Source organism: Dipodomys merriami, unplaced genomic scaffold (assembly GCF_024711535.1).
Source record: "Dipodomys merriami isolate MVZ:Mamm:240054 unplaced genomic scaffold, mDipMer1.0.p SCAF_12, whole genome shotgun sequence".
Classification (NCBI taxonomy): Eukaryota; Metazoa; Chordata; class Mammalia; order Rodentia; family Heteromyidae; genus Dipodomys; species Dipodomys merriami.
In genome coordinates, this window is record NW_027202493.1 from 17,967,609 (window position 1) to 17,978,990 (window position 11,382).

General features: G+C 34.5%; 1 protein-coding gene across 1 annotated transcript in view; it reads left to right on the forward strand.

Moving 5' to 3' along the window:
• Zdhhc2 (zinc finger DHHC-type palmitoyltransferase 2) overlaps window positions 1–9,802 on the forward strand; it is a 52,330-nt gene extending 42,528 nt beyond the window's left edge. The window contains exons 9-13 of the mRNA XM_070016298.1: window positions 137–263; window positions 873–965; window positions 3,662–3,774; window positions 4,573–4,621; window positions 7,956–9,802. Coding sequence (XP_069872399.1) covers window positions 137–263; window positions 873–965; window positions 3,662–3,774; window positions 4,573–4,613 — 374 coding nt within the window. The 3' untranslated portion in view covers window positions 4,614–4,621; window positions 7,956–9,802. The remainder of the gene's footprint in view (window positions 1–136; window positions 264–872; window positions 966–3,661; window positions 3,775–4,572; window positions 4,622–7,955) is intronic.
• The last annotated feature ends 1,580 nt before the right edge of the window (window positions 9,803–11,382 follow it).

Sequence of the window (11,382 nt, forward strand, 5' to 3'; positions counted from 1 at the left end):
GTCAGGGTTCTTGATGAGGCTCTGAGCACTCTCAAGAGGCTAGCTACTGGCTTGAAGTGTCTCAGTCCACTCAGTTATTCCTAAAGAGTAGGAATCATGGATCTTTATTCATGTGGCTGGTTTCCCACTTTTCCAGAGGCGTTCAGAAGTCCAGTTTTCCGACATGGAACAGATAAGAATGGATTCAGCTTGGGTTTCAGTAAAAACATGCGACAAGTTTTTGGCGATGAGAAGAAATACTGGTTTCTGCCTGTTTTTTCAAGGTATTTAGCTGTTGTGTTTTTTCAGGTTTATCTAAAATATTGGAAGCCAACAAAAGGCAATTGAAGAAAAAGCCTCATGTTCCACAGGTCTTGAATTCAACATACAGATTTTTTTTTCTTCTTCTTCCTCTTCTTCCTCTCCTTCTGCCTCTTTCTCCTTCTCCTTCTCTTTCTTTGCTGGTTCTGGAGCTTGAACTCAGGGCCTGGATGATATCCTTGAGCCTCTTTGGATTCAAGGCTAGCACTACCACTCAAGCAACAGCTCCATTTCGGGCTTTTTCTGAGTAGTTTACTGGAGATAAGAGTCTCATGGATTTTTCTGCCTGTGCTGGTTTTGAATCATGATCTTCAGATCTCAGCCTCAGGAACAGTTAGGATTACAGGAATGAGCCATTGGCACCCGGCTCAGATTTCTATTTTGAAAGTATTGTTTGTAATCTACTATTCTATGGATGTGGAAATCACTTGTTTCTGTAAGTACAACCACAATACTGAAGCCTGTGTGTGACCTATGTTTTACTGGTAGTATGCTTTGCACTCTTATTTTAGCATTTTATCAGGTGTCAGCATTGTCTTTTTTATGATTCCTCTATTGTATTTTAATTATAGCCTAGGTGATGGCTGTTCATTTCCAACCTGCCTTGTTAACCAGGATCCTGAACAACCACCCACTCCTGCAGGACTGAGTTCAGCAGCTAAAAAGTAATCCTACATTTTTGTTTTTCTGTTTCCAAATAATGTGTTTTGTTCTCTTCGTGTTTGGGCAGTATGTTCATTTGGGGAGAAAAAAATCAAGGACCTAAAATAATTTATTCCAGTGGTTTGAAATTTGGAGTTAAAGGAGGGAAGGGAGAATAACTCTAGAGGGATGCATGTGGGTTTGGATTATATCTATAAAATTATACACATGGTCTAGAGGAGAGTGGAACACAGCTATAATCACAGCTTGGGAGGCCAAGGCAGGAGGATCACTAGTTGGAGCCAGCCTGAACAACATAGGAAGACCTTATCTCAAAAACAACAATAGCAAAACCACAACAAAACAAACAACACAAAAAGGAAAAGCAAAAGCAGCAGCAACGACGAATGTGTTAATTTGCTATACATTGAAATGTCCTTTGATTTTTTTTTTTGATGTAGCAATTACAAAAAAATAAATGTAGTTCTCTACTGCTCCAGGAAGCTGACTTGGAAGAGAACTTCCATATGTTTTCTCTAGGGTAACTTTTATAAATCTCTGAAAAAAATGTCTCCAGGCCAGGTCTTTGGAGATTGAAGGGACTTGGAGACACTTCTTTGATCATCCCGATATTAGCAAAGTCATGATGTCCTTTATGCTTTTTAAAGATCTCTAAACATTACCAGAGCCTTTCACCCACAAATTGATAAGTAAGGGAGCCTTGGAAATTCATTGTGTGGAAACTTTTACTTTAGCTTTCAAGTTGTTTTTATTCTAGTCAGAATTTGAAGACAGTAACAGAAAGAACAGAAATATAATCCTGACTTTGGTACTTACTAGCAAGAGTCTTTAAAAATGTTGTATATGAATTTTCAGTGGCTCAAAACACTAATGATTTCACTGTAAGACTACGTATCTAAATGTGTGTAACATATTTTAAGTCAGTAATGACAAAAGCATAACCAGATCATTCCTTATTGGACTAAAGAGATTTTCTTGGGTACAGCATCACACTCCTCTTCTCTAACATACCCCACTGATCAGTAGGACGTTTCCTATGGATCCTGGAGTGAGCCTAGAAGTTCTTTTTAAGATGGTGTTCAGGCCAAAGGCCATTTTGATGTATTTTAGAGGGACATTTGCATCGGAGCCCTTTCCTTGGTTATGCTGTGTGAGTTTTGGCTTTTTAAATCACAAGAGTTAAGGATTAATGGATTTAAAAACTACTTCAATGCTAAAAATCAATTATATAAGGATAGGTTTTCCAATTTTGTAGTATTCTTTTGGCAGGAGTAGGGTTTGAACTCATGGCTTCCTGCTTGCAAGGCAGGTACTGTACCACTAGAAATATACTCCTAGTCCTTTTTACTTTGGCTTGTTTCAAGTTGAACTTACGATTACTGTACCCAGCCATTAATAAGCTTTTATAAAACTTAATAGTATTTGCAATATTTTTATTCTTGTCCATTTGTTTTGGCCAGTCCACTCCCCAAATTGAACATTAGACATCATGTTTCATTATAATAATGACTTATAATGTCCTGATAATATCAGACATTGTAACATTTCTGGAAATGATGCTCAAGTTTGTTGTTTCAGGGAGAGAGAATCCTTTGTGCAAGCCATCAAGACCACTTTGGAATCATGGGGGCAATTGTTTTCAAACTTGTCCTCCTGCCATCTCCTTCATATTTTTTCCCATTTATTTATTTATTCATTTATTTATATTGTGAAAATACCGTACAGAGGAGTTATAATTACATGGGCAAGGTAATGAGTACATTTCTTATCAAGCATTGTTGCCTCCTCCTTTGTTTCCCCTTCCCATCCCTTCCCATCTCACCACCCTTCCCCCCCACCAAAGTTGTGAAGTTTGTTTTTCAACATAACAACTTGTACATCTCATTGTTGCAATGGGTCCACCTTCCCCTCCACAAATTATACCTACATCAAATACAGTGAAAACGGGTTATACCGTGGGGGAGAGACATACAAAGCAACAAAGAAATATCTTATGTTAGAAACAGTAGCAAGAAGAAAAAAACACTTGAGTCCTTATCTTGGGGTTCATTTTGCCTAACATCAACTTATCTGACCATTTCTGCTTGTCTCAGACATATACTGTTATTGCAAATAAGGGAAACCATGGAACCTATGTTTCTTTGGGCCTGGCTTACTTCACTTAATATAATTTTTTCCAAGTCTTTCCATTTCCTAACAAATGGGACAATGTCATTCTTTCTGATGTATCTTCTTCATGTTTCCATACCCATATCACTTACAAAATTAATATTTTTGTTTAATATAGTTGTTTTGAAACTTATTTCAAACCAGATTTTCTATCACTGTCACAAATGAAAAAACTAGTGCCATAAATAGAATATAACTTTAAAAAATAAACCCAATGATAAAATACTATTAAGTTCTAACTAGATTCCCTTACCTACCTACTACTTAGGATTGCCTCCCTATTTCAGTATCAGTCGAAGGGCCATTTACTATGTCAAAAGTAAAACTTGAGTTAGCCACTATCATCCTGATCTAATCAAGAGAATGAAAGGACACGGGCAGAGCTGTTCTCAGGAAAGCAGATGTCTGGGAAGCCACAGTTAGCCTGGTTCTTCCTGTAGTGATCTGCATTCCACAGCTCGAATTCCATACTTGAGAAATTCTCAGCAGTACAGTCAAGAGTTAACTTAAGATGATTATTATTTTTCAGTCCTGAAATCCATCAATTTCCTGCAAAGCCATTAAGAGAGTCCCAGAGCCATCTCCTTACTGATTCTCAGTCTTGGACAGAAAGCAGCACAAACCCAGAAAAAGGCAAAGCTGGTAAGGGTCAGATTATGCACTTATCTTTCGATGTTTTATTTTTAATACATGTAAGTGGTGAAAAGTCCATTGTGTTAACTACAGAATCTGACTACAGAATCTACAGGATCTATCATCAATTTAGAATTACTTTCAAATTTTTCCATTAATAGCATTAGCAGTAGAAAATTGCTCTGTGAAAGATGGTTCTACATTGCTTTTGATTCAATATAAAGAGCCAAATTTTTATCATTGCATATTACAAAGGTGTTAGAAATAAATTCAAAAAAGAAATAAATTCAAAATGCAAAATATATAAAAAAAGAAAGATGTGTGGTCATTTCAAATAGATTGAAAAATATTTGCTGAGTTTAATGATGTGATTGTCCTTTATCCTAAAATCTCTACCTTATTTCAAAATTTCCAAGTGATCCCATTGTTACCCTAACTTTGACTGTCTCTGATTTATTCTCATCTCACTTTATTTCTCGATAGTGTTGTTGTTTTTAATTATTTTCTTCACTCATGGTATAATTTGTTAGCAAAGATTGTTTTTGAAGTTAGGTCTGCTTACAAATCTCAAAATAATCTGATTATAATGTTGATGTGCATGTGTACAGCCTTGTGTGTGTATGTGTGTGCAAATGCTATACAGGTGATGGCTGGCATAATACAGGATATGTGTGTATGTTTTTCCACAAACATCAATAGTATATACAAAGAACCTTTACAAATGTTCTGGGGATTTTTCATAGATGGATAAAGTAGTCTGCGTATTTGTCAAAACAATAAAGGATATTAACTTGTTTTTTCTTTGAGGTATGAGTAACCCTGCATTAACCATGGAGAATGAGACTTAATTCTTAAGGTAAAATAAGTTCATACTTTTAAAAAGATAAGCTTTCTCTTTATTGTTATCTTGTATATTTTTGACTTTTTAAGACTATAGTTTCTATCAATATTTACTTTTTAGTAACTTTTTAGAAGACATGTTGTTTGATCTGTGGAATTGTATTAATATCACTGGAGCCCCGGGTGCAAATCTGGCTTCAGTATTAGTATTTATATTAATTCGATATAAGTTTTTATAATAGTGCATTAGATGCCAGAATGTTGAACTTCAGCCGGGTGCCAGTGGCTCATGCCTGTAATCCTAGCTACTCAGGAGGCTGAGATCTGAGGATCGCGGTTCAAAGCCAGCCTGGGCAGGAAAGTCCATGAGACTTTTATCTCCAATAAACCACCAGAAAATCGGAAGTGGCACTATGGCTCAAGTGGTAGAGCGCTGGCCTTGAGCTGAAGAACGCAGGGACAGTGCCCAAGCCCAGAGTTCAAGCCCCACAACCGACCACCCCCCCAAAAAATGTTGAACTTCAAAATTACATCGTCATTTCATAGGATCATAAATAAATAAATTTATACTTTTTTTCTGTCTTTGGGAGGATATATGGTCATTTGTGACCATCCATTAACAGAGTACTACTGGCTCCAAGCATACAATGATTCTATCTTGTTTGCACAAACCACCATCATCTCCATTCATGGCCACAGTGGAACCTCATGGCATATGCCATACTTAAGTAAAATAGTTCTTCCTTCCTTCCTTTCCTCGCTCCTTCCCACCCTCTCCCTTTCTTCTTGGTACTGTTACTGAAGCTTGAATGTAGAGTCTTATACTCTCATATGCCTTTCTTGCTATTTTCTTCTTTCTTTTTCCTTTCTTTTTTTCTTTTTCTTTCAGCATTTGAACTTGGGGCCTCATGCTTGCTAGGTTAGCACTCAACAACTGACACATCCAGACTGTTTCTTGCCTTAGTTATTCTTTTAGATAGGATCTCACTTTTGAGCAGGGTTAGTCTCAGACTATAATCCTTCCACCTATTCCTCCCTGTAAGCTAAGACTACAGATATGGAATGCCATTCCTGGCTTGTTTTATTGAAGTAAGTGCATACTAATTTTTTGCATAGACATGCCACAAACCACAATTTGTGGGTCTCTGCCTCCTAAGTAGCTGAGGTTACCATTCTGGCTCCAAATTTAAATTGTAATTTTTAAAACCCTATAGTTCTTAATCCTTAAATTCATTGTAGCATAAAGCTACAATAAGAAGTTCTTTTGGAATAAATCCACAAAAATTCAAAAAATCTAAAAATCTAAAAAGATCTAAAAACAACTCTGTAGATTTATTGTAATAGAATATAAAGACTGATACTTAAAGTATTAATACAGCTCTGTAGTTACAAAATTGCAATTCAGAATCCAGAATTCTAAGAGACGCAAGAGATTAGTATCAGAAACAAAATCAACAGTGTCAAAGTACTTGAAAATATTTTTGCTGTTTTGGTTTTAATGAATAGCCATGTAATTAATGTGAAATACGGTAACATGCCAGGTGACTGGTATTTGGCCAGTGGGAGGCCAAGGATCATCTCTGAGACATGATAATAACCAAAACTATGGTAGGAGAAAAAAAATGTAATCTTCTGAATTCTGTTTAATAACAAAGACACAATATTAGATTTCTACAAATAATCTTAAGGCTTTCACTAGGAGTGTACAAATACCATTAGGAAATATCAGAAATAAAAAATTTCGTAGAACATAGTTACTTAACATAAAATTCCACAGATTTTTTCAGTATTTTGAATCCTAAGTTATAATACTATTTGAGGTCAGTGTTATTACAATTTTTCTATATATTAAGTATTTTACATGATAATACTTGTATCTTGTGGATCATCTAGATGAGCTAGGCCAGTGTTACATTTGTTAATTACCTCCAACACCTTGCATAATGTCATATAGTTTCTTAATAAATTTTTACTAAGTAATCAAACATTGAAATAAAAAAACTCATAAAAACTTGACTTAATTGAGTATATAATAATAGCATTATCAACCTAATGGTAGCATGAACCAACTGCACAGATGGAAAAAAATTAAGTGATTTTTGGACTTAGTTTTATTGTTTTTCATTTGGTAGTAAAATATAGGTTTTTGTTTTTCTGTTGTTGCTTTTTGTGCCAGTTCAGCAGGCACAACTCAGGGCCTGGGCACTGTCCCTGAGCTTCTTTGCTTAAAGTTAGTGATCTACCACTTAAGCCACAACTCCAATTCTGATATTTTTTTTTTGGTGGTGGTTAATCAAGGATAAGAATCCCATGGGCTTCCTGCCCAGGCCGGCTTCTGTGTTCCTCACATCTCAGCCTGCTGTGTTGGTAGGATCCAGGCAGGAGCCACCAGTGCCCAATTATAAAATGTAGTTTTTAATTAGAAGTTTTCAATGGTAGACAAGACTTTTTAGATAGAATGGCATACACACAAAAAATAATAAGAGCTCAAAGCACTGGAGCAATAGCTCAGGTGGTAGCATGGCTGCCTAGTAAGCACAAAGCCCTGCAGGTTCAAAGCTCAGTACTCTCAAAAAAGAAAATATTTTTCATTATACTTCAGATTTGCAGTTCATTTAATACACACACACACACATAGATTGGATGTCGTCTGTGATTGATGGCCTACTTACCAAACAGTATCTTCATATTCTTTTTGAACTACACTAATAAATCATCTGCAGCTATATTGGTGAGGAGCTTGCTAGGGATTGAACCTAGTCTCCTGCATGCTAGACAGGTGCTGTACCATTGAACTATATCCCCAGTTTGATCTGTGTCCTTCTAATAAAATATTTCTTAGTTCAGTACAGTTTCCATATTGTTACAGTGTACCCAAATCTATGTTAAAAACTTCATATTTAGCTTACCCAACCTTCACTGTCATATAATACAAATATGAAAGTGTTTATGCATATGTGTATTTTCTTAAATTTCTCAGCCAAATCTTGCCATTCCCAACTCCAGTTAGCTACAGAGAAATGCACCAACGTGACAGCCTGCCACTTAAGATTGTAGTATTAAACCAGCAACATTCCTAAGCTTTATAGAAGGACTCTTGGACCCTACTCTAGACTTACTGGAGTCTACAGTGAAACAAACCAACCAATAAAGTCTTCATGTTTTTCTGAACATTGAGAACCATTATTATAGAAGATTTTACTCAAGAACATACCTACTGAGCCTTGTACCATAGAAAACAATTTGAACACAGGATGTATGTTATTGTGACAAATAGTGAGTACATTGCTTATGTTGCTTTTTAAAAAATGGTTAACACAATAGTCTCATGTTTTCTGTTTTGTTTAAAGGTACTAATGATACAGAAGGATGAAAGAGGCTTCTCACAGGAAGGCACCATCTGCCACTTGTGCTTGTATTATACTTTGGGGCAGATTTTTTTGTTCATTTATTTTTGTTTCTTCCATACTGGGAAATCTAACCCAGAGCTTTGTGCTTCCAAGCACTGTACAACTGGGCTACATAAAGCATAACATGTTTTGATCCAATATATACATTGTTACAACTAATGAATTCCTATTATGTATTAAAAGTAATTGTGGTTTAGTTATCAAAGGGGAAATATCATCTATTAAAAACTGGGAATAAATTCATAGGTCAGTTTTTAAGAGCTTAATCCCATAAAAATCCCATTAGCTATTTGGGTTTTCTGATTCAGAAAGTGTGGGCTAATGGACAAAAATTGATACATTCAAGTTACATTATAATTTTAAGCTTAATTTGTGAAATTTATTCACTACCTTTAAAGAGAAGGTAAAAATCAGACTTAACATTGATTTTTCCCTCTATGTGAATCTAAGCCTCAGACTGAGAGAGTTCTAGCAAAGTGAATATGGCCATCCATTTTTGCCAGATGTTAATTAAAATTCTAATCTCTTCTCCTTTCTGGAAAGTAAGCATTGAAACTTGAGCTTACTATTCAAAGCAATTACCTAGAAAACTTTTCTCAGAACTAAGAACGTTCTGACAAAAGAATTCTATTATATCAGAAATATATTTTCATCTCTTCTAATCTTAAATTGGTGGGGCAAGAAATCTATTATAACAATTATGAAGACTGAATTACAATATTCTTTTGTTTGGCTTTTATAAAATCTCTTCTTCAGGTTATTTCTTTTATTGAATAGATGTATTTAATCGTTGTTGAGAATTCCTTAGAGATCAATGGATTATTTCTCCAGTGATGTCTATATTATTTCTATATCTTCCTAAAATATAACAATCTGTATTTTTCTTTAAATTCATATCAGGATTAAACTATACAAATCATTAAACAAAACCATACACTTTTGGAAATTTAGTTCAATATGAACTAAATGGTATGCTGTCTGGAAATTAGTTTAAGATAAGCTAACATGATGTGTCTGTTGATGCCAAAATGTTTGGCTTCAATAAACATTCAGAAGCTCCTGTGCCTTGTATGCACTATTTAAAAAAAAATCTCACTTAAAAAAACAACACTTGAATGGCTCTTAAGTTTTGTAAATGCTAACAACTAGAACAATAAGGTATATAATTTCTTTGGTAGTGATTTTGAGAATGTACCTATTAAAAACAGCTAAGTAATTGGTGTAAATATGTTCAACACACCATAAGCTAGATCAGGAAGTAAAAGATCCATGCAATTGCTAATCTGTGCTTTTAAAAAATATATAGTTTTATATTAAATATGTTTATGCCAGCTGAGTCCATTTTATAGTTCATTTCAGTGCAATTGTTTAAACTCTAGAATGGCCATTATTTGCACTTTTTTTCTTATTCAAGTGTTTGATCTGACAATCTGCTTTAAGAAATCTCAAAGGTATAGTAGTTTTACTTTTATCTTGAAAGTTTTTGGTCATTTGTCATTACCTGAAGTGCCAGACTAGACCCTCTAACTCTTGCTATTAGTCTTAAGGGGCAGTAGCCACATATGATATATTAAGAATTATGTGCAGCCAAGTGTTTGGGGAAGCACAGTAGTACTACAGCTGTTTTCTTTGACATTGTTAAATATTTCTGTCCAAAGGAAGCTAGGGGTGAAGGGAGGGATTTTTATCATTTACCCTGCTAGAATACTGTTAACTCTTCCTCCAAGTCTTTGGGGTATACATTAGATTTGGATAAGTTTTAAAAAAATAAACTTTTTTTCCATTAACTTCTAATGGTTCCTTTTCTGATTTTATGTAGTGAATTGCCTTTTAAAGGGTCTTTTGTCCAGGTTTGTTCTTAATTGTAGGCGATGTTTGAATTTGGAGGTAACTGAAGAGCTCATGAAGTATTACAAATTCAGTATAACTTTGCCTGAGTGAACAAAGCACCACATAAATATATCTACATTTCATACATTTTTCAAAATTTACCCTACAAACATTTTAAGTATCTTTATTTAAAAGATGGAATGGCTTAAATCAAGCCTGAAAACACTCCTTATCTTGATTCTCCTTTAAAATGTTGTTGGATTTCTCCTGACTTGACATTTTTCATTTTAAAATACTAAACAGATGTTTCATTTGCATTTGCTAAGGTTTGCTATCATATAGTGGGAGATAATTTCTTCAGTGACAAAGAATATTGGAGTATGATGATGAAGCATTCAAGAAGTTCATACTAATGAATTTGCTCTTCACCTTTCCTCTTATCATTAGCTATCTGAAATTTTGCCTGCACTGACAACTAAGATATGCTTTTCCTAATAACCTATTGAAGTTTGTAGTCATACCATGCCTCTCTATGGGAGGAACTAAGAATTAAGATTATGTATTACTTGTTGTTAGCGGTTCTGACAATTAAAAATAGACTGTAAAGATGGGATTCAGATAGTTTGCCCATGAATTTAGCTTTCATATAACTGTTATATTTTGTTTTTCCTTTGTAAGATAAGTATTGCTTTGGGTCAATTTTGAATTAAAAAAACTTTAAAGAGTATAAAACACTGTAATCAATACAAATGTATTATTAATACAGCACACATTTCACAAAAAACTACCTTCCTTAGGTAATCAAACAAAAGGTTTATAAAACTCAGCAAGAATCATGTTTTTTTGAAAAAATAAAAACTTGTTGCGCTGATTTTGAAGTTATAAACTTGCATATATTTACCAAATACTTAGAAAATTATGAAATGTTTTTCTAAACCCATAAACATATAAACAAACCACAACTTTACAGTGTAAGTCATGATGGTTTTCTCAGTACCTTATTACTCATCTACCCAGATGCTTATTCTAAGACTTTGTCCAGAGTGATATATTTTAACAATGCTTTTTCACAAATAACATGTCTCTCAGTAAGATCTTCCTATGGAAATTGGTTCTTAACTAAGTGGAAAAATGTCTAGCTTAATTCCAAACTTTTAGCAGCCTGGTATCCTTTCCCTCCCCATAGTCAACCCATTTAGCAGGCATTTCGTCTTCCACAAAGAAGAGGGAGACATTTACTTGAGGTGTTTAACACATTTACAAAAATTTATTTTGTCCTTCCCTTGATTCACTCTATTTTATTGAAATTTTAGCAATTCGATTCCATGTACCATTATTAATAAGGATTAAGTAGATGCTATTATAAGTATCCTTACAATTAAACAAACTGAAGGATATAATTGTTACAGAACACAGCAAAATGTGCAAACTGCACTTACCAGAATTTTCTCTTCAATGACAGACCTATTCTTTTATAGTGTGACCTGGCTAATAGTGGACCTCACCGTAAGAAGTGAATTCAGGTCATCTCAAAGGA